We start from the raw sequence: 26024 nt of genomic DNA on the forward strand, positions 1-26024 counted from the left end.
AAAAAGAAGTCAACCTCAATACTCTAGATTCCAAACTCTAGGACAAAATGTTAAGCCTGTAAATAGGTGGAAACATATTGGTAGCGATGAAAAGTGATGGTTGACGGAATTTGAGGCAAGGGTATAACTGAAAGGTGTGCAGAGGACTTTGAGGATGGGGTTCCTGAGGCTACCTCTATTGCCCATGAAAACCTCAGTCAACAAAGCAGAGAACAATAATCATCTCTATTATTTATTGAGTTTTGGCCTCAGTCAGTAACATATAAAAAGAAAAATTGGCGTCCCCGTAAAACAAGATTTGCACTTTGAATCTGTTGAAAGGAGAAAACATGACAAAAAGAGCTATGAATTCAGCAGCATGTAAATTAATTTATATTTTATTAATTTTAATACTCTGCATGTATATAAAAATTATTTGCAACACAATATTTCATCTATTAACAGTGTGGTGCGTATAGGGAAATTAAAATATTTCCACTACCCAGGGGTCCACAGTTCATACCTTGGGAATTATTGAACTACCTTGCAGGGGGCTTCCAGCTTTGAAATGTTAAGAATCTATGTTCATAATAATAATTCAAAAAAATTTTTTTCTAAGTTTTATTTCTTTAGTTTGAGAGAGAGTGAGCGTGAGTGGGGGAGAAGACAGAAAGGGAGGGAGAGAATCCAAAGCAGACTCTTCGCACTGTCAGCGTGGAGCCCGATATGAGGCTCGATCTCATGAACTACAAGATCTTGACCCAAATTGAAATCAAGTCTGCCACCTAACCGACTGAGCTGCTCTGGTACCCCATAACAATACCTTTTAAAGCATGAAATGCATAAATTGCATTCAGTGTGTAAGTTTAAGTAGAACAGGGAAGTATGCAATGTATCTTTGAAAGATCTGCATTAAAGTTTGTTAGGATAAAGTTTCAGTGTAACAGTGGAGCTTCCATTATCTGGATGGTTCGCTTATGGGGATCACTTCTTCTCTCCTTGACTGTGAGGTATAATGCCTAACCTGACAGTGAACCAAAGAGATAGTTGGGCCAGTATCCCAAAACTTCCTCTTTCTACAAACCCTATCATTTGTCACATTAGAAAGCACAAAAAGTAGTTATACCTAATTTTCTTAAAAGAGTCTATCCCCGAAAGTCTTTTGCTGAATTTTATTTCAGTAACTAAAAATTGAGATGAAGTCAAGTTGGTCAAAAGAAAGGGGTAAGAAATCTGATTTCCAGGCTTTCAAGAAAATACTTCAAAGAACAGAACCCAGAGCCAGGTATCGTATTTTCCTCTAAAAAGGCGTTGAAAGGAGTCTCATTAAAGATAGTCTCGAGATGAAAAACAAATCATGAGGTTAAATGAGGTCAGAGAAGTTGGCTAGCCAAGAATGGTATGACAGAGTTTACTGCCAGATTAGAAGACCCTCTGTACTCACATCACACAGCTCCAGTGCTGTAGCAAGATTATTTTTAGCTGTGTTTTGCATATTTCAACTAGACTTATTCAATAGATATTATTAATTTTTGGTTCACTTGAATTTACAAACGATCCCCTAGATTATAGTATTCTATTGACGTACATACACATACACACATGTATATGTGTACATACTTGACATTTCCTATAATAAAATATAAGCAATATTGAATCTGTATTTCCTTCTAAAATTAATAAGCAATATTGAATCTATACTGTACACAGTATGAAGTTTTAGCTTCAGTTTTTCAAGAGCAGAAAGAGGCACAACCTTGTTCCCCTGGGTAGTTTTTAGTAGGATTTTCAATGTAATGAATCTACTCTGAAACATCCTGCCCCCCACCTCACCTATGATAAAGTCACAAATGCAATGTAAACTTAGGACTTCAATTCTGCCGGAAACTGCCAATTTCTAATCTATACTGAGATCTTTTTTTTCAAGGTGTACTTAATTCTGCCATGTTCGAATACACCTGGGGGCAGCTTAAGTCTGAATGGAGCATTGGTCGTTGTCTGCTGCATAGCAGTCCACAAGCGAGAACATTCGAAAGGTCTGCTTCTAGCTAGAGTCATTCTGGGACAGCTAACACAGAAGACTGTTTTCACTGCTCTCCCTCCCTACTCATAGGAAAAGGAAATTTATTTATCTGTTTATTTCAATATCCATTTTCCCTCTTCATCCATTTATCACCACTTCAGATGAGTTCTTTCGGTTAAAAAATGGAGTGATGGGACAACCATCGATAACCTGCCCCTGGCCACCTCATTAATTCCATGGCGGTGTGGCCTATCTTCCTGCGCTCTGCCCATGGCATTTATTATTTCCTCTGCCAGTCCGTGCCAAACAAAGTACTCTAGCTCACGAGGTAACATGAAAATTGGCTTTGTGGCCAAGGCCTCCACCTCTACCTGAAGATCTGTCTTCACCCCAATATGGCACTGTTGGCAGGTCACCTGTCACCGGCTTCTGTCTCCTTCCCACAGGAAGCCAAGCCTGTATTGCCTGGGGCTTTGGTTCTCCTTGGAGAAATGAGGCATTTGCCCAACATGACTCTGCTCTTATTTAGGTGTGGCATCCAGCCTGGGTCTAAATGCATGGCCCTCTCTGCAAATCAGAAGCTTAGTGGGAGGCATTTTGCTTGGTTGAAACAGTAGGTCGGCTCCTAAGGAGATCTTTCTGTTTCGGTGCCCAGCTGCGGGAGTCTTTATGATACAGACAGGGTGGGGCCTTTAGTAGAAAGTTACTGAGAAAAGGCTCTGGCACCTCAGGTATAATTGATTTTTTTATTAGAGGCAGAGGCCAAGTTTATACCACATCCCCTGTGACATCAGTCAAGCTCAGGAATATTTGAAGACATGGGTGTAGGTTTCTGTGATATATCCCTTTAAGTCCCATTAAGTTAGGTACCTACTTTGTTCCATTCTCAATAACCAGTGGATTCCTTGGATACTGACAACCTCCCCAAGGATGCCCATCAATGGGGAGGCAGTGTGGCTTTTAAGAAAAGTTTAGGGGGAAAGAAGCCAATTGGCTCCATCCAACAATGGAATTCAACTGCTTATTCAACATGTGGGGTATTGTTCTCAGTATCCAAAGGTGGGGACTCTCTTAGCAGGGTTACTACCCGTGATTATAGATTTACTTGTCACCTCTAACCAGACTAGGTGCTAAAGCACTTCAAAGCTGCGTTTCTCTCTTTGGCAAGGCCTGTTTTTATGGTTTCAGGCTTACTCCAATCCTGGCTATGAAGAGGAGCCCCCATTTCTGCTTGAGGCACACCTGGCTGGCACATTCGGAGCATCCACCAGATACTCTGAAATGGTTGCCAAGGTACCAGGGAGCAAAGATGTTTAAGCTGGACCATCCCAGCACTTGGTGCAGGCCTAAACAAGTCTGCCCCATTTTATATAAATACTTAGACAGGCATGAAATGGATTTTCTGGATGTCTGGCTTTCCTTCCTGTTGGCTTCTCTCTTCATTTTTGCTGCTGCTTCCTTTTTATTTATTTTTTTCTTTCTGCTTTTTTTTTTTTTTTTCTTTTTCTCTTGCTACTTCTGATCCAACCAGGTAGCAATGCATTTTCCAGGGAGCCTTTTAAAATAGTTTCTTCCCTAGTCTATTTAGTGGAAAGGCAAGCTATTTCAGCCTGTCAGGGTCAAAAAAAAAATTTTTTTTAAACAATGTTCCCTTTGCGTTTTTTAAAGTTCAATGAGAATTCCTTGCCTTTGATAGAATCTACCTAATGTAGAAATTTCCCAGGTTGCAAATGATAAACTCAGCAGTTTATCTTGTTCCCCTTCTATTCTGTTCATAAAGAAGTGTCTGACCCTTCTGATTGCCCCCCTTTCACACAAGCTGCCCTCTGGCCATCTGAAGCCACATGGAAACATTGACAACAGAGGTGTGAGCCTCATTGTTCTCGGGGCCTGGCTGATCCCAGCTGACCATAAGCTACCTTCCCACACCACCACTGTCCAAAGACACTTTCTGGGAACACCCAGCCTTTTGGCTCTGGTCTTTATCTTTCAGTTCGGGGCAAGGTAACCTACTGCCCAGGTCTTTGTGTGGTGTGCTACCACACCAGAAACGCAGTTTAACCAAGAACAGAACTTCTTAGACTGGGATGTCAGGTCTGCTGACTAAAAAACACGGAGATTAACACCAGCAAAGAAGCGCTTGTCTGGACTTGGGGGAGCAAATACCTCACTGTAGGGGATACGGCCTGAGATGGAACTTAATGGCTTCCCTGAAAAATGTTTAAAAATGCATGTGGCTCAATTCCATGCTAGCGCTGCAGCAGTCAAAATAAACTGGGCCTGTGAGGGACCAGTGCTTGGAGAGAATGTTATGAATAGACTTATTTTGTGAAGCTGTCACTTAACACGCCCAGAAAAACCAACCAAGGGTACCGTCGGCTTCCTCGGCATTGATTTTGGTTAAATCCCTCCCTCGAATGACCTCCATTTAATTTGGCTAGTTATGTGAGTTTTGTTGCTTTTTCCTAGTTTTCTGGAAAAGAAATTAAACACGGGGGCTACGCAGATGTTGCCCGCTGTGTGGACGAGTTAAACATGCTGGTAAAAACCACCCCCAGCTCACTGAGCGCACCCCACTGGCTTCTGAATGAAAGCCTTGTTACCTGGAAGTGTTTTCAAGATGAAGTTTGGCATTAACCTGTGAAGCCGAGGGAAAGAATCGGCCCTTTCACACACAGCTACCAGTGTCCCACACGTACCCTGAGGTCCGGGTTAGTACGGCGGCCCTCGCTGAGCCTGCACCCTTCCAGAGCTGATAGTTTCCCCTGGTTCCTGGTCGGAAGGACGAGCCCACCTTCTAGCTCAGCCCAGCAAAGATCCCAAATGGTAACCAGCCTGCCTTGCCCTCTAAGAGTCCACCCTAATGACACGGGTAATGTTGGGTTTTGTGTGTTTAAAAAAAAAAAAAAAAATGTGCAGCGTATGTTCTTTTTACTCTTGGCAGATGGCCACTTTGCCAGGCTGTCAAGCCTCACCTGATTTATAGGCCTACTGCCACAAATCCTGATTTCTAGAGTTAGAATGAAAACCAGACCCTGACCCACAAAGCCTAAGGCCAGATGTGTGGGCACTATAGGTATAGTCTCCCTGGGGAAACCCAGCCCAGCACAAGGTCCAGACAGCAGCCCTTGAAGGGAAAGCCCCTGCCAGGCCTGTATTCAGCCTGCGGTGACCACCGATAGAGTCGTCAGACAGGTTAGCATCATCTCTCAGGGTTAAAAGGTATTGTGGGTTCTCTGTGGCCCAGGCTAAAGGGGGGGGAATAACCTATTTCATTTTATTTTTTTTTTCCAGTTCTCTCAGGCCAGGCACACCACAGCCCTTTGAAACGATCTGTGTCCCTTACCCCACCCATGAATGTGCCAAACCAGCCTCTAGGACATGGATGGATGTCTCATGAGGACTTACGAGCTAGAGGACCCCAGTGCCTCCCATCCGATCATGCCCCCCTGTCTCCACAAAGCAGTGTAGCCTCTTCAGGAAGTGGTGGGAGTGAACACTTAGAAGATCAGAACACTGCTCGTAACACATTCCAAGAAGAAGGTAGTGGTATGAAAGGTGAGTGACTGAACGAGAAACCACTGGGAACAGAGTTGGCCCCTTTATTTGGAGTTAGAAGGGTAAAAAGAGAGGTAGATAGTGAGCAAGAGAGGAGCCCAGTTCTCTCCCCAGGCTTATGCATTGGACCCATCCCTTGCAGAGCTTCAGGGTTAACCATTCCTGGGATTCCCCTTCCTGGGAAGCCTGGGAAGCAGGAGCCAGAGCAAGAGAGGTCAACACTCTTTTTTTTTTTTTTTTTTTAATGCAGGGACTTGTAGGCAGTTAAATGAGTCACAGCTAACTGATAGGATCTACTATTTGCACATACATTTCTCAGCCTGCCCTGTTTGTAAAGGCGCTCAGCTACTCCAGCCTTCTACCTCCTTGCTGTGGCCAGGGAACCGTCAATAATGTAACAAAACAAACCACAGGATCTTTTTTTTTTTAGGTCTTTCTTAATGCAGAATCATAGTAGTGCTTCCTTTCTCTCTCCCTATTCCTTTGATATCCAAAGAAACTTTTAAATTCTTTTCTCTGCATCTGTTTAAGGGACATGAAAAAAATACCACTGAGAATCTCTGACAGTATTTTAAGCCTGATAACAGATTTGCATACAGGTGATAAAGGCCTTTTTGTGCAGCATAAATAAATGTTTGTACATTGCCCTGTAAATCTGTCCTTTTCTTAACGATACTCATCAGGAGACAGAGACTTCCCAATTACCCGTGATAGGTTCGAAGAGGATATGTGCATTTTGTATTTTTAGACGCTAAGTTGTTCAAGGTCTGGGAAGTCCTTAGGGAAAGATGCTCATCAGGGACACACTAATATGTTTTCGATGGAGAAACAATAACCAGTCATGCTTCTGGGAGTACAGTGCTGAGGGGGGGTCTGGGAGCACCCCCTTTGCTGGCATCCATGGTGCTGAGGTTTTGTGTCTCTGACCTTCCCTTCAAGAAGGATCAGTGTTGACAAAGGAGGCTGTCTACTGAGTCCCCTCTCTGCCATCACAGTGTGGCACAGAAAGACGCCCATGACCACCCAGGGGCCGGCTATGAGAGAGTACCAGGCTGAAACACGGAGCCTGTCCACTAGGGGAATGAAGTGCATTCCTCAAACGTTCCTCTCCCTCAACTGCAGGCCTGTGTGCTCCCATGCCACCCCCACCCCGTGATGAATGCCCAGAGTGAGTGGGATGTGTCTTGATGCTTTTCTTCTGCTGATACAAGTGGGTCTTTAAAGGTGTTTAACAGGCAGCACAAACAATGGCTCATTTTGGCATGGAGGGGATGTGTGTCCTCTTTCTCTTTCACAGTTTTTGAGGGAATGTGTCATAATTTTGGAGATGTAGCAAAACTCATTTCTGAGTCCACGTTACGTGGTTGTGTGCTCAAGCGGCTGAGCCCCAGGTGACGGGTAGCAGGTGAGGCTCAGCCAGGCTTTAGGTAAGCCTGCAGGGCATCTGTCACTGGGGCACCGGAGCACCTGAGGGACCAAGGGAGGCAGGGTCAGCCATTGTTCTGGACTAGCTTCTTCCCAGGCGAAGTGGAGTGTCTGGTGGCACGTTTCTGAGAAAACATATGTGCGATTCTAATTGGTAACTGAGGGAAGGAGGCCTTGGCCTTTGTGTTCAAGGGCGAGGAGGGTCCTGTGGGAAGGCCGTTCTCTAGGATACAGACCTCTCCTAGAGAGGAATGCTGGTCCTGTCTGGTTATAAGAGGGTTGCTTTCTTTTCTTTTTTCTTTCTTCCTTTTACTTTTCTTTCTTTCTTTTTCTTTCTTTCTTCCTTTTACTTTCTTTTTCTTTCTTCCTTTTACTTTTCTTTCTTTTTCTTTTTCTTTCTTTCTTCCTTTTACTTTTCTTTCTTCTTTCTTTCTTTCCTTTCCTTTCCTCTTTCTTTCTCTTTCTTTCTTTCTTCTTTAATGTACACCTTCAACATTCTCCCAAAGTAGTTAAAGGTATGCTCACTGTGTGCTGTCATGGTGAGGTGAGAAAACAATAATGAGAGCATTCTTTTAATGTTTTTATTTATTTATGAGAGAGAGAGATAGAGACAGAGCACGAGTAAGGGAGGGACAGAGAGAAAGGGAGACACAGAATCTGAGGCAGGCTCCAGGCTCTGAGCTGTCTGTGCAGAGCCTGACGTGGGGCCTGAACTCACAAACCGTGAGATCATGACCTGAGCCGAGGACGGATGCTTAACCAACCGAGCCACCCAGGCACCCTGCGAGCACGTTTTTAAAGAGAAATGAATGAGAGGAAAATTGAACCAATTTCTTATTGCTGTTTTAGAATAAAAGTCAAAATCAAAGTTCAAGGAATATCCCACATATAAGCTTCTTCTATTCTTTTCTTCAGAATTGATAAGAATTGTCTCCTCAGAGATTCTTCAGTCAGAAAGTGATGCAGATAAGCGCTTATATCCAAGAGTTTCTTTATAGGCCCAAGGGATATGGTCAGAAAACAAGCTATTTGGTGACCGGATGAAACAGTGGACTCTTTCCTATGTATATCCACCTTCTGCTGACCTATTGAACTGCTTGCTCCAAAGAATTGGTTTGGGATTCAAAATATAAAGTCCATAGCAAAGCAAAGGGCAAAACATATTTGAATGAGGACATGAGAAACAATGAAGGATTCTGTTTGTGGGATAAGTGTATTCACAGTTCAGCTAATAGGTCAAGCAGTAGATATGTCCATACCCCCAAACAGTAAGCATCCAGAGTCAGGGTCCAAAAGCATCCAAAAAGCCACCCCCTGGCTATGCCTGGAGAGGTCTTCTCTAAAAGGCCACTGCTCAACTCTGTCAGCAGAGACTATCCAGAGTGGCCTTCCAGGACGCACCCAGGAAGCAGCCCTCACCATGCCCAGCCTAAGAGGTTCTCATTGGATCCCTACGTCCAAGAGCAGACGCCCGTTTTAAGTTTCCAAATTAATTCATACTTTCTGGGAAATGAAATATGAAATCTAAGGCTGTGCTTCTAAGAAGAGCCAGCTCTTCCTCTCGAATTCACATCTCTTTCTTTCTTGGGACCAGGTCCTCTGGCAGAATTATCAGCCCTTTGAGGCTACTTTCTGGTCCACCTCGGGATGCCATCACTGCATTGCTATTTTCCTACATTTAAAAAAAAAAAGTCTAGTATATAGAAACAACAAGGTATCTGCGGTCGAATTTGGAGGAGTTCCAGATCTCCAGAAGATGCATGTCAGCCCTCCCCCTACACCTTGGGAAAAGGATAAAAAGTCACCAGAATTGAGCTGAATTTAGTATGAATTCATCTTTCTTGCCAACAGCTCTGCATACCTTGTTGAAACATTGTTCATCTATTCCTTCCTTTTCATCTGGACAACCTGCCAGGTTTGGCTACGAACCGTCCCTTAGGAATGTGCCTCTTGGGTCAAAAGTGTGAAATAAAGCTCACGGCCCAGCATTCTTCTTTTTAAGATTTTCACAAACATCGATCTCTCCCTCTTTTGTCTTGGTGTCAGCACACCCTGTCAGGGATCGTCACGAAGTTCTCTCCCAAGTAGACCAACTTGTGCTCTCAGAGGATTAACATCATCTGTCTGCTTTGCTTTGTTTTTCCTTTTATAGTAAATACCCATCCTGAAGATGTAAGTCAGCTCCAAAGCACAGATTGGATGTCCCTCAGGGTAGGGATCTCGGACTAATCTCAGGGTAAAGCAAGAATGGGATTAGCTACTGAAGTAGAAATTAATGAACAGAAGTGGGAAACAGCAGGAATATGAGAGTTCCCCCCGCCCCCCGCCCCTTAACATGCCCTGTGGAGGCTACTGGTTATACATGTTTGGATCAGATATGCTGATTGTGGTTTCTAAATTCAGTTGTCCTTGTTTGCAGAAATGTCACCGTGACATTTCCCAGGGGAAGAATCCCAGATTCATGATTCCCGAGTCGATACTCAGTTATGTCCTCCTTCCCCTCGGTGCCAACATGAGTGGAATGTGCTCTCTTACCTCTTCTCTCATGCAAAGCCTTCAGGTGGCCGAGAGGAGAAAAAAGATACTCCCATAATTTCCTGGAAGGAGGAGAAAATATAGAAGAGCAGAAGTCCATTGGGGGAGGGAGCATTCCTGCCCCTCATTTTAGCACCATGTCCTCAGAAATGATGTGTAGACGCAACGCACAAAGACTTCTCAAAAGGCCAGCGCTGTTGATGAGTGATGTGGCTGTGTTCTACGGGAGCAAAGAGAAAAAAAGAAAGACTTATTAGGTTTTACTTTAGTCCTTATCAAGTCAGTTGACTTTTAAGCACCTGCTGAGAGAGGCTTGGGGCTAGTTACTGGGGAGACAGAGAAGAAACAGATTGTACCTGCCTCAAGGGAGTCCTGTCACATGAACAACAAACAGGTACCTGATGCAGGTGTATGGCTGTGAAAATGTCTTGTCTTCGGAGACTTGTGCTGGGTCAGACAGGCACCAAGGAGGTCCCTAATGCAAAGTGGAGAGAAGTCAAGGAAAGTTCCTGAGGAGGAGAGTCCTGGAGCTGAGTCTTGAAGCATGATTAAAGTTAGCCAAGCATATAAGGGAAGGGAAGGGCATTCTGTGCAAAGGGAGAAGAATACATGAAAGCATGGTGATGGGACAGGTTGACTGAGTGCATCTATGGCTCAAATGTCACATGGGAAAGAAGTCTGGGGAGAGGGGAAAACCAGATGCTAGGCTTTGCGAAAGATCTGACGTTGATAGAAGCTGTTGAAGACATTTAGCAGCAGAGCGACCTGCTTACGTTTGCTCATTAGAAATCAGACCCTAGCAGAAGTGTTGGGGGGACATGGAGGAGGGGATGAGGGGCAGGGGAGTCTGGATTGGGAAGCCAGCTGAGAGGTGGGGGATATTTTAGTGACTGAGGAGGAGAACGAGGTGGGACCAAGGCAAGCAGCAGCAAGAATGGATTCAAAGCAATGTGTCTTTGTGGTCTTCGTGAGGTAGAATTGAGACAGCTCAGAACTGAAAGTGCGCTAGTTAAATGCAGATGGTGCTCCGGAGCAGGAGGAATTGAGGACGATGCCCAGGTTTCTGCCTGGGACAGCTGGATAGCCCATGGTATCATCTAAGGCAAAGAGCATATAGAAGAAACAGATTGAGGGCCATTGTGAAGCATGGGGAGTACGAGAACCTACAGAACTTTCCAGTGGAGGTGGGCCAACACTGTGGTGCACCATGTTCTTCCCTGGCACAGCCTCCCTGAGCTCTGGCTCCTCTCCTCACCTGCACAGGTTGACCATTCTGCCTACCTGTAGGGAAACTCACGTGGGAGACTCCCTTCCAGATTCCTGGCTAGTAAGGCTCATAGATTTGGGCTCCTCCGAGTGAGAGGCTCCATGACTTTCTCATTGCAGTCGTCAGTGTGAAAGGGGTAGAGGTTACGGTCTGTTTCTCTTGATATATGCTTCAGCCTCACCATAATGGGTTAACATTAACTGGGTTGACTTACGATGTGTTGCTGTTATATTAGTACAAAATATGGAGGTAACTGAAACTGTTACATTGTTTGTCTATAGACATAAAAAAGGTTAAGAAGGGAACTGTGGCTTCAGGAACCTTGATAGAAACACAGCAGTTAAGAGTGGAGGGGACCAGGGACTGCAAAAATAGGCTTAGGTTGCCTTTTCTAGGGAGTCTTTCTTAGATGAAACGTAAGTAAACTTTTTTTTTCCACAGCAAAGGAAATATATTGCCTAGTCTGAAGTAGCCAGTTGTGGGGTTTTGAGTTGTTTTTGAAATGTAAACCTCTGAACTTCTGCCTGTCTTAGAATGAAATTAGAAAAATTATTGAGAAGTGTGATTCTCTTAAAGACAAAGAACCCCGACAGACACCTTCTTGAGCAAGATTGTGAATACAGCATTTCTGAGGGTCATAAAGGTGTAAGTGACAGAGTGGGAGGGAGCTGAGACACTCTTCTGCATGGCTGTCATGGCAACAAGCCACTGTTTTCTGAATGTTGACTTTCTAGACGCTGTCTTGAATTCGTCTAACTTCAAGGCCAGGATTTAGTAAATTTACCTTACTTTCTTTACTCCCAAATACCAGCATATAGCCTGCATGGATACGTCCTAATGGGCCCAGATTGTGTCCCCTCTTCGAAGGTAGGCAGAAGGCTCCTTGTCCTTGAAAAGCAAATTTCCTGGATTCCCCCAAATTCTAAGGGTCATGAGTCTTTTAACCACCCTTCCTTGCCAAGTGTGTGTCTTCTGCTGCAGTGCTTTAAGAACTGTGCGGGCACGCAGAGGGTAGCTTGCGACGTGGAACCCAGCCGCTATTTAATGACGCAAAGCAAGCTGCGTGTGGAAAACCACTTCTGAATGTCACAGCTAACGGAAACTGAGAAATTGAGTCCCTGCACTTGTATCCAAACCCTCTAAGTGGGTATTTCACTCAACCTGTTTCTTCAGAGACCCACACATGCTCCCCATCAGCATGGAACCCCTCCTGGAGGCCACCATGGACACTTCCCAGGACTGAGGAGCGTGCTCACAGTTCACAAGAACCATAGACCAAGGCGCCTTCTTCCTTTCGCTCAGAGGCTAGAACAGCACTGAGCTGTTCATTCTGCTCTGGCCAGAAAGAGACAGGCATCAGTAATATCGATGATATTCCTAGACTTCTGCTTTGGATTTGAAAGGAATCTTTCCCCTCTCACTTCAACACTGAAGAGTTAGCCTCTTCTTACCCCTCAGTTGGCTCACTCCTCTCCCTCAAAGACCAAGGATGCAGTTGTTTCCCGGGAAGAGAGAGAGTTGTTTGAGATTAGCCTGGCTCTCTGTGGTGAATGGGAGTTTCTCTTCTGTCTGCAGGTTCCAGGACCACCACAAGGTGAGGCTCCTTGTGGAAACCAAGGCTGTTCGCGTTTCTCTCTTCCAGGAACGTTTTACTCCCTGCCCTTTATGATGCTTCCCATATTGAGCCCTTCTGCAGTACCGGTTCCATCTTTCAATCTTGTGGAGCCTCTTTGTTTGTGAGGCAGGTGCTGCATGGCCTGCTGAGTGGTATTTGCAGCCATTCCAGCAGCAAATATTTGAAAAAAGCAGCTCAAGTTCTACTTGGAGCCCAGCCTCTGTGTGAGCTGTTGTGCGCACCACAGAACCTCTCTGTGGCTGGTTTGTCCAAACTCTAAAAGGGGAAATAGAACTCAGCATAATTGGAAATTGATCCCATTGGTAAAGACCATCAGGTACACAGAGAGCATGGAAAAGATGAGTGTAGCACTGTGCCCAAAAAAGGCCTTGTGAAGATAAACCACTATGGACTGCAACAAGATCTAGAAGGAGCTTTGTGAAAGATGGACACTGTGCACAGGGGCCACTATCTGCACATAGTGCTTTCTCCTAGAAACCTGCTACCCTTCAGCTTCCTCCTCCTAGTTTTCTTCATGGGCTTCTCTTCTCACACCTTCTCATGCTCCCAGGGCTCCATCTTAGCTCACCCCTGTTCTCATTCCATGCTCTTTCCCTAAGTGACCTCACCTACTTCCATGGCTTCAAGCCACCACCCACCACGTGCTGCTGACAAGTTCTCCGGCTCAGACCTCGCTTCAGAGATCCTTCTAGTTGACTTTTCCACCTGGATGGCTCAAAGGCAGTGACACTCGGCCAACATGAAGTAGAGCTCACCATCTCTCCCTTGCCACCCCAAACCTGCTGCCCCCCTGTACTTTCTGTCTTCCCAAGCTTGAAGAAGAAGAAGAACCACCAGTCTCACTCACATTCCCTATTCCCTGATCTTCAAGCGCTGTCCATTTATATCCTTTCCTTCTCACCACCGCCCTTCCAAGCCATCTCCAAGGGCTTCGGTTCATCTCCCAGCCTCCACTCCCACATCCCCTCGTCCAGGCTTTACACTGACAGCCGTCACCTTTCTCACATACTCATCTGATAGTGCCTCTGCTGCCCAGATTTCAGCAGTGCCTCATCACCCAAACATGAGGCCTACTGTCCTTGTTTCAGCATTAGAGATCTCAATCATTGGACCCCTGCCTATTTGTCCCACCTTGTTACTTACCATCATTCACCCAAGTGCTTGCTCAGCCCCAAATGCTCTCTTAGCTCTGTGCTTGCTAATATGCTGTTCCTGCCTCCTCAGATGGCTTCCTCAGTAGGTCTGCCCAGTGATTCCAGGACTGCTGCTACTTTGAAGCTATCCCTTACTCCCCAGGGCAAATCAGAATGCACATTCTGCCTGCCTAGAACTCTGTTCTGTGCCTGCCTAGAACTTTGAGTTGACTTAGCACTTGTCCTTCAACTATTATAAATGTTTTGTGTGAGTCAGCTATTCTCTTTGGATTAAAAGTTCCTTGATGGCAGGGACATGCCTGGCCCCCACAGCAAACTTTCAAAATGTTGAGCAAATATCAGGATGCTCACACTTGCCAAGGAAGTCAACCCAGCATAGAGCAAAAGCATCTTAATCTTTCCCACACTGCATAAGAGAGTGACTTTCTAGTCGTCTGGGATCTCCATTGGCATGTCGAGCAGAAGCAGCCCAGATGAAGCTAAATGGCTATGTGCCAGCCAGAGGTGGGAGCCCAGGAGGCACGCATGACATCAATCACGTATCTGCTCCCAAAGGAAATACCCCTGCTTGTCTGTGTCTCTCAACCGTAGCCACAGCTTTGCAGAATGAAAAACCACAATATCTGAGGTTATATGAGGTGGTTCTTAGCTTTGCATCCAACCCTGTGGCACCTGGTACACAGGAAAGGACCTGAACTTTTAGCTCGACTTTGCCTCTGCGTAACATCGTCACAGAATCTAGCATCCAAAGTCATTGGAATTCCTGGCTTGGGAGGAGTGAAATGGTCCGGGTGCTCTTGCTTCTCTGGTTTATTTCCCTCCTAATGGAGTTTTGTTTTAATTCCTGGCAAAAGAAGGTACCTTGTCTCCAACCAGGGGATGAAAGATTAGTAGGCTATGTTCTTAAGAACTGGGATTTCTTCTTCTTTGTTCATCAGTTCATGTTTCAGGAAGGAGAGCTCTTCAAGCACACAACACTGAGCTAGGCACTGAGACACTCGCTATACAAGCAGAGTCAACATGTGCCTGCCTCAAGGGAATATACGGCCAAGAAGAGCTTACATTTCCCAGCAACATTATCTAGAAGTAACTTCTCAGGAAGGCCTAACTCACCGTGTTGTGTAGGAACCTTTTGTAGGAAGACAATTCCCAATGACCCGCATTTTGACTAAACAGGTGAGGCAGGCCCTTCCAGCCCTCTAATAGAAATTCTAGTTGTCAGATATTTTGTGGAAAGGAACTAGTATTGATTGGAGTATTAGTCTTGACAAGCCCAGACTTGCTTCCGCTCTCCCCAACTCTTAAAACCCTACATTGTCCTTTTGGCATATAAAATACCCAGTTTTTAACATGATTTAGTAGCTGAGGACTCTGTTTTATCATTGGTGGATTTTGCATGATTCAACTGTAGGGCACCCAGTGAAAATCTGGCCCATGAGATGCTCTGTAATCTCTGCAACAGATTTTGCCCAAGTGTGCCTTGGGGTTACCCAGACTTCCCTGAATCATGATCAGTGAGTTTTCTGAGCAGCAACTTGGGGCTTTTCAAAGTAGCAAACATGAATCCTGGTGCCAAAGTTGTTAACAAGTTATTGGCCCAAGAGCCAGAGCTGTTGTTATTTGCCTGGTCACTCTGCAGACGTATTAGCATTGTTTCAGCAACAACAAGACATGATGGAGAATAAAGTCTGGTAAAACAGGTCCAGGATGTCGCAGGAAGGACAGCACCGGAGTCCGAGCTGGCAGGGTCTGGACTCTACCGAACTACAGTTTGAGTCGAGGAGGATGTTAGGGGTCCGTACTATGTGCCTGGGGCAGCCTTGTCTCTGTGGTTACTGATGATCCCAGAGGGACCCTCTGCTTGTCACTGTAGAATGAAGGGCCTCCAAGCACAAAATCAAGCCTGGTTTTGTTCCCCCAGGGGGCCTGAAATCAGGGCCTGATTTCAGAGGAGGCCAGGTTTCTTCAATCAATCCCAGTTAACTACTTTAAAAATTGAAAATTGGAAGGTTCCCACTTACTCTGGAGTGTTTGTCAGTGCTTCAGAATAAAGCACGTGGAAATAGACAGTATATCGTAATCAACATGGTTAGTAATGGGTAACACTTTATAGGAAACATGAATAACATTTACCCAGTGCATCAACATTTCTAAGTACTTTGCAGTCATTGTTTACCCAGCCCTAGCACTGACGGGCTGTTTGGCCCTCATCTCACGAGAAGTTGATATGACATAGGAAAAAGCTAGGAATTGGGAGGCCTGGTTCTAGTCCCCAGTTCACCACATACTCCATAAACTAGACTTAATGACTTAATTTTGCCATCTATAAAATGAGCAAGGAGTGGAGGAAGCTGATTCTAGAGATTTCTCAAAGATCCCATCAGCGCAGAAATACTAAAGAGCATGCACAAGGGCTTTGCTTTGGTTGTACTTAGCAACAAGGTGATAACTCTCATGAATTCTGATACTATTTCTATTAATTTTCCCAACTCGAGAATCCCAGATTTGGGCTTATTTCAGATCTGCTTTGGAATTTCTATTATCCTATGGTCTAAGCAATCTCTGGGTCCTTCTAGTCTTGGTACATTTGTCGTCAATATTCAAGAAAAAGGTCAGAGACACATCCAGATACATTCCATAACTTGGAGAAGTGGTCAGCGGACACACACACACACACACACACACACACACACACGTGATAGTTTGGAGTCTAGGATGCCCTTATTCCCACTGGGGCACAGGAAGGCAGAAGAAGGATTAGGCTAAGAATGACAGCAACCCCACCCGTGGATCCTACAGTTGCCTGGTTTACCTATCACTGTGGAAGCAGAGGAAGCAGCATGTGGAGAGCTACACTGAACCTAGAAAGAAGTTTTCTTTGAGATGAAGACTCATCATGCATAGTTTTAACATTCTAAGTCAGTTCTCTCCAAATCAAGGCGTTCCTTGCCATAGTTTTGGTCATGAATCCCTCTGAGAATCTTATGGAAACTATGGATGATTTCTGCCCAGAAAAGTAAACATATTTACAAATTGGGATATAATTTTAGGGAATTCCTATATGCCCTGAAGCCCATGGACCCCAAGTTAGCCACCCCTAGTCTAAAGTAGTATAAGGGAGCCCAACAGCAGGAATATCAGGGCTAGACCAAGATTTCAAAGTCCAGAATTTGCTGCCAAAATTGAATTGAACAAGTAGTAACATAAAGGGTTTTTTTTTTTCTTTTTTTCCCTCTGACCATCACCCTCCTTTCCTTTCTCTATTCCCATATCTTTTGTCATCTCTTCTCGTTCCCTTTCAATTTCTCTCCCCATCTCTTGCACATCTTGCACCACAGATGTTCCAGCCTGGTTAAAAAGCCTCCGCCTGCACAAGTACGCTGCTCTTTTCTCCCAGATGACCTATGAGGAAATGATGGCCCTTACTGAGTGCCAGCTGGAGGCTCAGGTATGTGCTTCAAGGGACCATCCTCTGAGAAGGTGCCCCAGGTGGAACCTGAAGTTGAAGCCCAAGATATACCTTGTTTGGACCCATACCTATTCCCACCTAGTAGCTTGCCTTATTCTAGGAACTGTCAGGTGCTGGCCAGCATTGCATGGTGAGTAAGGCTGGGTTCTTGCCTTCGGGGTCCAGTAGGAGATGGAGACCAGCAGGTAACTCTAAGGCAAATGAGGCTTAGTGAGAAAGAGTATGTTGAAAAAGGTATGACCTAGGTGCACGCTCTACATTCAAGGTGCCAGGGAAGAATCAGTAGAGTGGCCTAGAAGTAACCTTTGACCAAAGCCTCAAAGAGTCTGTGTCCCTGCTTTTGCTTTCCTTGCCCCATCTCTCCATCTGGCCAACTAGGGTTTGTTTGGACAATGACAGATTGGTTGTCTGTTGTCCAGTCTGGTTTTCAAATCAGCTAACTTCTAGTAGTTAGTGAGTCGAAGCACCAGATCATGCCTCAGACCTTCCCCAACGTTTTTCTAAAAGCATGTTCAGATTGGACTCAGCTGAGATTGGAGTACGTTGTGCAAAATCCTTTTTCTTCTAACCACCTTGAATAACATGGGATAGTCACAGAGAATGAGATTACCCCAGGTCTCAGATTTCATTTCCCTATGTGTGCCCATAAAAGGACAATGTTCTCCCTTCCTTCTAAGGCATCTTTCCCCAAGTGTGGATGCCAAAGGCTAGGCCAGTCGACAGACCCCCCTCAAAACTAAGCATGCTTCGTACCATGCTGTGCTCGAGTAAATAAATCTGAGCAATGTCTTTGTTTCCCTTGGTTAAAATGCCATTTGCATGTTTCTAATGGACCTCAGTTTTCCTTCGAGCAATGATTTAAAAGAATTAATGGTCTGAATAAGCTAACAGTATTTCCCTTGCAGGAAGAGGAGATTGTACCATTTGGGGCAGGACTGCTCTGGAAGCATACCTCCCAGCACATGCTGGTTTCCCATTGCATATTCAGTACCCTCAGTTAACCTCTGCAGGCCTGGCTGAATACCAGTATTGAGATGCAAGACAAAGCCCAAAGTCACTGCACATTCTCAGAGAATGAAAGGCACTAATTTCAACTTCCTAACACTTCTCCCGCTGCTTTTTACATCTTGATTGCTCCTTGAGATCCCAGGGATTGATGAGAGCGACCTCTAACAGCATTTTTTTGTGTTTGGGTCAGAGTTGAGGGGAAAAAAAAAAATCTAAGTCCTCAGTTATTGACTTGAGAAAACAAACAAACAAACAAACCAAACGAACAAACAAACAAGAAATAATTGACAGAGAGGGCCAAGCCAGAGGCCAGCACAAATTTTTCAGAGTAATTTAATTCACTTGAACCCAAAGTCAAGGTAAACAAATCTGCCCCCTAACACTTTATCCTAGAGAGTGAGTTCAGTTGTCACTTGAGTGTTAATACCTCTGAAGGAGAGGCGTCTGGTGTTCCCATCTTTTCCTTCTTTAAGAGGAATCCTATGACTAGTTGCAAGAAGTCACCAGAAGTCTGTAGTAGAGACCTGATTTAAGAAAGGACCTGCTTGGAAATGTGTGGTATCTGTAGTCAACAAGGGTTTAAATAAATCCGTGGGCTCAGCATTGCACACAGTTAAGACAAAATCCACATTCCTAACTGTGAATCCTAATCATTTAGCTGAAGTGATGACTGGAGACCAAAGATGACCTGAAAACTGCCAAAAATTGCCCTGGTTGTAGGACACGTGGTAGAATTGCACCAGCCTTCACATATTCTTGAGATGGAAAACCTAGGAAAGGGTTGAGAGAACAATGAAGATCTGTATGGGATGGAGACCTTCAGGCAAACTGAGGGACTGACATGGCAAAATATGGAGAAGAGGGTGTATGACTTTAAAATGATCCTTTAAGACTGTGAAGACATTTCATGCTGGGTGGGTAATTGGCTGTTCTAGCTCCCTCTCTCTTCTCCTGAAGGTCACAACCAAAGGACACGGGCAAATGTGTAGCCAGATGTAGTTAAAATATTTAGTAAGGAGAGGTTTATGACAATGAGTACTGAAGAGAGAGACAAATGGATATTTACTGGTCTGCAAATGTAGGAACCAAGAAGACAGTAAATAGCCTCCAAGAGTCTTTAAACTGGTTCTTAAAAATATATCTTTAAATATAACTTTTATTTAATTACAGAATGTTACCAAAGGTGCAAGACACAAAATTGTCATCAGTATTCAGAAGCTCAAAGAAAGACAAAACCTCCTGAAGTCTTTGGAAAGGGTAAGTTATCACCAGGTGAAGGCACATCTCCACCTTTATCACGGGAAGATTCTCAGTCGAAAGTGTCACTGGCAGACCTTTTATAGAGTGTATCACCTTGTTTCCCTACCAGAGGCAGAAAAACATGAAAGGATTTTCAAGTGAACTATCCTGGTTCCCCAAGCTTCTAGGTAACCCGACTGCTGAAATGTACTTATTCCCTGGGTCGAGGCAGCCTGTGACCGGCCATCCCAGTAAACTCCAGGTTCAATAGAGGGAATGAAAATCATTTGGCTGATAAGCACCTATCAGCTGCTACTGTCCCTTTTCGTTTGTTGCCTAAACAAGTTCTCTTCCTATCTTTGTATCCGGACATCACCCTGGTAATGATATTTTTAGGACGTGGTGGCTTTATGATTTCATCTGAGGTGCAGAGGAGAGCAGGCCTGTTCCTGGGCTGCCCTCTGCCCCAAGTTGGGATTCTTGTGCATAGCTGTTGGGAGGTGGTTGGGACTGGTGGGTGGAAAGTTCTGTAGGGATGTGCTGTCTGCGGAGCCTGAGTGGTGAGGTCCTCTAGTGTGTCCAGGGTGACTTTGGAAGGAAACAAAGTATTGAGGGAGGTAGGGCTAATGCAAGTTTTGTAAGAACATAAACGTTTTAATGCAGTGAGAGGTTTTTTTTTTAACTTATAAAAATAGGGGCGCCTGGCTGGCTCAGTCAGAAGAGCATATGAGTCTTCATCTCAGGGTCATGAGTTCGAGCCCCGCATTGGGTGTAGAGGTCACTTAAATAAATAAAACTTAAAAAAAAATTTTTTTAAAAAGATGTGTGTATATAATTTTATATACAACATATAAAGTTATATTTAATGCATATCACATAAAATATAAAGTATATGTATAGAATAAGTATATATAACTTTATAAGGAAAGGGGCTTTAAAGCCATGGGATAGATATAGAGGCTAGTCACATGCCCATCTGTGATGAAAGGTCTGCCCCTAATTAAAGTAAATCACAAATGACACGTGACCTATCCAACTGAACCCGAGGTTATTGTTGTTCTTAATTTTATGATAACTCCTTTACCAAGCGGTTTGTCTAACAGTGATTATTGCCATCTTTAATATAAGAAACCATTCTCTTTTGGGGACCATTCAAAAGGCCAATTTTCTCCTTATCTGTTAGAAAGCACAGAAAGCTTTCTGCATAATGACTAGCTTGCTAAGTATTACGGTGAAAGGGTGACTGTCCCCCCACCCCACCCAACCCCCACCCCCTTACCTCCAGAGCATCCTTTAGGAACTCACAGGAACTCTGCACCGAGGAAATGCACCCACCTGAAAGACGAGATGCAACTGCTGTTTGCTCTACTCCCCGTAGCCTTGGGCCATATCAGTGTGTGGACACACGAGGGCACAGGCTGGCACAGGTGGCCTTGATATGCCACAGACTTTCTATCTGGCCTTTGATGAGTCCGTGCCATTTCACACCTAGGATACTAGTGATTCCACAAAAATACTTTCTGCCTGGTTCACTGGAATGGGAATTTTTTTAAGTTTATTTTTATTTATTTTGAGAGAGAAGCAGAGTACAAGCAGGGGAGGGGCGGAGAGAGACAGGGAGAGAGAGAATCCCAAGCAGGCTCTGCACTGTCAGCACAGAGCCTGATGTGGGGCTCAAACTCATGAACCGTGACATCATCATGACCTGAGCCTAAATCAAGAGTCAGATGCTCAAGTGACTGAGCCACTTAGGTGCCTGGAATGGGAATTGATAAAAAGATGACAAATTTCATACAAAGTCTGAGAGCAGCTAATGATCAAGAGAAGAGCAGTAATGAGTTTATTTCGACGTCCCTGAGGAGGAAAGCTTGTGCGTCTAGGAGACCAGCACGTTCAGCTTGCTTCAGAACACCTGAGTACAGACACTTGTGTGCTTGTCCCTTCAGGAGCTCATGACCTGGGGTTGGGGGTCCTCAGCATCCACTGGGGACTCAGCCCCTTGGCTCGCTCCTCTGGGACCCAAGGCTCTCCTGCTCTTTGAGGGAGGGAGTCATCCCTAATGTGTTACCACTTAGGCCACCAGCGGCAAACTCCATCAGCCCCTTCTCTCGTGCTCCCACACGTCCTAAGCTGGTTATGCTGTTGAAAATGCTATCATCAGGCCTTTGCTTGCCTACAGCATTCTTACCTCACACAGAACCTGGGGCCCCGCCCAGGGCTAGTTCATTATCAGTGGTTGCTGCAGATAAGCTCGATGTCCAGAGCCCTTCCACTCAGCCTGAACACTTACTAAGCAGCTGCCTTGGACTACATTTACCCCATCCACTGGAGGCTAACCGTGAGTAACACAGTAATATGTGGCTCCTGCCTTTGGGGAGCACGAGATGCACACTGTGACACAGACATGTCACACAGACACAGCCGGTGCTCTCAAATCCCTTGTGATCAGTGTCGTCACCGAGGCAGGTGGGGGAATCTTCCTGGGATGAAGCACAGCACTCTGCAGTGGTGACGAAGAGGGAAACCTCGGAGGGGCCGACACTGGCTGGAAGACTCGTTAGGAACCTACAGCCAGACTTGGTGCACCCTGGAGCTAAGGCAGGGCCCGCGAGGGTGGAGAGGGATAAGAGAGGTCGTTTAGCAGAAGTCCAGGCAGTGGCCTGGGTGCCGTGCCATTTGGGAATAGCAGATATAGGAGGAGTTGCCAGGTTTGGAGAAGTGGAGTTGAGTTCAGTTGGCCAGATTGAGTCTGAGGTGCCTTTGGGACACCCAGGCAGAAAAGGCAAATTAGCGGCCAGAAGAACAAGGCTAGAGTCACAAGGCCTTGAAAGACTCATCTGTGGGTCATCTGTGCATAATGGCAGTTGACTCCTCCAGAAGTGTGTGCCAAGTGGAAGAGCTGAGGACAGACCCCAAGAAGCACCATCCAGAAGATATGGAGGGACTGAACAGTGACAGGCTGAGCCCACCCAGGGGATCAGAGAAGCATTTGAAGGAGCAAATCCCATCAGGTGCTGTGGATGTGTCCCCTACAGTGAGGACTGAACACTGCCCCCTGGAACTGGCTGCCAGCAGGTCACTGGTGGCCATGATGAGAAGGGATACAAGGAGAAAGGAGGGATAGAAGCAGAAACTCAGGAACCCAGAAGTGTGAATGGGTGTTGAGGCCATGGGGTAAGGAAGTACAGACTTCTCAAGATGTTTGGTGGAAAAGGAAAAGGAAAGATTAGAATGTTGCTGGGGCAAACTTTTCAACATTGATCTTTAATAACGAAAATGTTTCACATGCTTTTATTCACTGTCCTGTTTCAACTAATTCCCAAACTATGAAGCTAAACTATTCCCTGGGAACCTGGCACAGAGAAAGGACGGGGACACACACACACACACACACACACACACACACACACACAATGTTCCCACAGCTCCCTGTTCTGGCTGCATGCTCACACTGTATGGGCCCCAGAAACTGTAAGCATCTCAGGGCAAGGATTCTATTGTATTTGTTTCTAGGTCCCTGATGCTTCACAGTGCTTAGCTCCTGGTTGGGCCCAGCTGGAGTGTGGTGAATGAAAGGTGGCAGGGGAGTAGATTTAAGTAGGTGCAGGAGTGCTATCTACTGTACAAGAGGTCCAGGTCTGCTCACACTGGGGGAAGGATGGGACCATGGTCAGTGTGTAAGTGTCAAGACACTGGCTGCCCAAGTTCTGTCTTCCAGACGATTTGCCCCTTGCTGCTGTCACGTGCCCTGAGAAAGGTTTCAAACCAGTCTTCCTCTAAGACCTAAGAAAGTCAGGTGAGGGGTTGGCAAGTAGCTTCCTGTCCTGTGCATGGGCCCTGAGCTGTGCCACCAGAGCTGACTGCTGGCATTGGTGGGCCGGCCTTCGTGGAGGCCTCTGCCTCGAGCTCCCTCTGCCATGAGCTCCTCGGCTAGGCACATTAGCGAACGGACAGCTTCATTTTGCCTCTTTGTGTTTATAATGTAGGAGTATATTTATGGCCTGAAGGATCAGTAGAGACTTGGGTTGGTTCCCTATTTTTGTCAACATGGAGAATTAATTCCCACAGCTAGTTGGAGGACACTGGATTGGGTCCCACTTGGGCCATTTTCTAGCTTCCTTCTCAACTTGGGCACTCAGTGTTGAGTTCTAGAATTGATTTCTGAAGAGTCAGATATGTAACCCTACAAAGGCTGGCGTAAGGGGCATTGTTAACTTGTTAGCCGAGTGTTTTCTTTGAGACGGTGGCTTCAAGTCTATGGGGGAAGACAAAACAAAAAAAACTCTGCATGATTCCTGATAAGTTATATTTGACAGAAAGTGTCCATCATTATTCATTAGGTTTATGGCTTCCTTTTTGGTGTGGTTGTCTCCAGTGGAGTAAGGTAAGATTTGAACTTGGGGCAAGTGTATGTTTCCTGTTCCAAAGAGTTCAGCTATTAGCATAATCAAAATCCCCTTCCTCCATCACTGAGTAACTACAGAAGCCTTTTTGCATGTGACAAGAGCCAAGTGAGGGTTGTTTGGTGGCAGTTGACACAATGTCATGAGCATGCATTTGCTCACCTCAGTGTTAGCTGTCACGTGGGATGGCATGGCAGGGATGCATGTGATCTCCCAAATAGGCCAGCCAGCTCTGCCTACTCAGCTCCCACTCAGTGAGGAAGCTTCATCCCTCCTCTCTCCTTCTGCTTCCCCCCTCCCCCCCCACCCCCAGTCAGGGGCTGGACAAGATCAGGAGCCCCCACATCCCAGGTACCAGTTAGGCAGTTGGCAGGAAGTGAAGGACCTAGAGGCAGGGATCCCCCCCACCCCAGTTGGCACATAGTTGGATCAGGAAAGGCCATAGGTGCTCTCCTGGCATGGGTCAGCTAGCTTGCCTCATATGCCCTGCCCTGATAGATCACCAAGTCCAAAATCGACTGACCAGTCACGTGACTCCATCTAGACTCTGGAAAAGACTGGTCCAGTCTGGGCAGCAGGAAAACTGGGAATGACTCCTGCCTCAGGTTTGCTGGCGTAGGCAGCAAGCTAGTCTTCCCCACGCCATGTCTGCCCGGTTTAGAAGGAAGGCCGTAGACTCTCAAGCTCTCCTCTTTAAAAGAAAAATGGACGCTCTCCTCTAAAACAGGCTGGACAGTGGCCCTGGCCAGGACTGAAACAATGCTGATGGCTACTTAGCATTTCACTTTACTCAATGACCCTGGGTGCCAACTAGGCTAAGTTTCTGCTTCCAACCTCCTGAGCAAAGCAGGTTCCCGCCAATGGTGGGGCTGGGCTATTGGTGTTTTGCTGCCCTGAACTGAAACGTGCCTATTCAAGGCTGCCGTCCTCCAGTTTCCTTTTTCTAATCAATTGATAGGAAGCCCAATGTGCTATCGATTGATCGGAAAGTCTGGTTGTAGAGGTGATCGTGTTCCATGGGCTTGTGTTCCTGGATACCATCAAGCAGTTTTTCTTAGAGGAACCCAGGAATGGACTGGTACTCATGCTTCAGGCTTTTGAAATGATGTCTTTGCCATTCTGTGCTCTCAGGAGAGTAAATACTTCATTAGTAATCAGGGCCTTGATTGTCAGTGTCCTTCCTGGGTCCCAAGGAGAGGTCTGTTGCAAAAGCACTTGGGCAGCACTGGGGCAGAGGGCCGGACCGCTCTCCATGCCAAAAATGATTCCCAGGCCCTGACACCCAGCCACAAGCGTCAGAGCCTGTCCTGTGCCTCTGTGAGGATCTGGCACGTAGATAAATGTCGACCAGAATCAGCGCTCACTCTTTTTCCTAATAAATAACCACCAGTATATCAAACTGTATGTGCAGAAGGCCCCAATTTTATTATACAACATATAAAACCATTTGTATTATGTACAAGTTTAGTTGATCCTTAAACAACATGGGGCACTGACTCCTCCCCTGTGCAGCTGAAAATCCATGTGTAACTTCTGACTCCCCAAAAACTGAACTACTAATAGCCTACTGTTGACTGGAAGCCTTACTGAAGATATATTGTATGCTATATATGTTATATTCTGTATTCCTATAATAAAGTCAGCTACAGAATAGAAAATGCTAAGAAAATCATCAGTAAATTCTCAACACTGTACTGTATTTATCGGAAAAATCCGCATGTAAGTGGACACACACAGTTCAAACTCATGTTGTTCAAGAGTCAACTGCATTGTATACACATATATTGTACATATTTCTCTCCAGAATGAAACTTCAACAACGTGTCACTCCCTTGCTCAAAACTTCCCCTGATGTCTCTTCTCATTTAGAAAAACTCCCAGCTTCCTTGCCTCCATGCTCAGGCCCCAGTAGAAACCTCATTCCCCACCCTCTCCTCTCCCCATCCTGTTCCACCTCCTTGCTATTCCTCACACACCCTGGCATGCCCCCACCTCAGAGCCTCTGCCTTCACCATGCCCTCTGCATGGGGCACGCTTTCCCAGGGTCCTCACGCCCACATTCATTTGGGTTCCCAGTCCAACATCACCCCCTCAGACAGCCTCCCTTCACAGCCACCCTGGCCTGCACCCTAGCGCAGTATGTTCATCTCAGGGTGGGTTGTAAACTCCCCAAGGGAACCACAAAGACTCTTCCCCCCATAACCTCTTGCCTAGGACAGTGCCCAGTTCATCACAGCACTCGACACATACCTATTAACAAAGTAGCACATGACATGGGAACCTGACCCTGACCTGCAGCTTTACAGATATTAACATCCTCACAACCAC

At 45.6% G+C, this 26024-nt stretch overlaps 1 protein-coding gene across 7 annotated transcripts in view; it reads left to right on the forward strand.

The window, feature by feature from the left end:
• The window catches only part of SAMD4A (sterile alpha motif domain containing 4A), a 208526-nt gene that overhangs the window by 153291 nt on the left and 29211 nt on the right, over window positions 1-26024 (forward strand). For 3 of the 7 annotated variants that reach the window (XM_042943282.1, XM_042943281.1, XM_042943285.1), the window contains exons 3-5: window positions 5297-5560; window positions 16916-17025; window positions 19225-19311. In XM_042943282.1, coding sequence (XP_042799216.1) covers window positions 5297-5560; window positions 16916-17025; window positions 19225-19311 — 461 coding nt within the window. Of the gene's footprint in view, window positions 1-5296; window positions 5561-9433; window positions 9915-16915; window positions 17026-19224; window positions 19312-21525; window positions 21632-26024 lie in introns of those variants that run through there. The other 4 variants (XM_042943284.1, XM_042943283.1, XM_042943286.1 and 1 more) reach the window with 3 other exon arrangements.

The sequence above is a fragment of the Panthera leo genome, chromosome B3 (assembly GCF_018350215.1).
Source record: "Panthera leo isolate Ple1 chromosome B3, P.leo_Ple1_pat1.1, whole genome shotgun sequence".
Taxonomy (NCBI): domain Eukaryota; kingdom Metazoa; phylum Chordata; class Mammalia; order Carnivora; family Felidae; genus Panthera; species Panthera leo.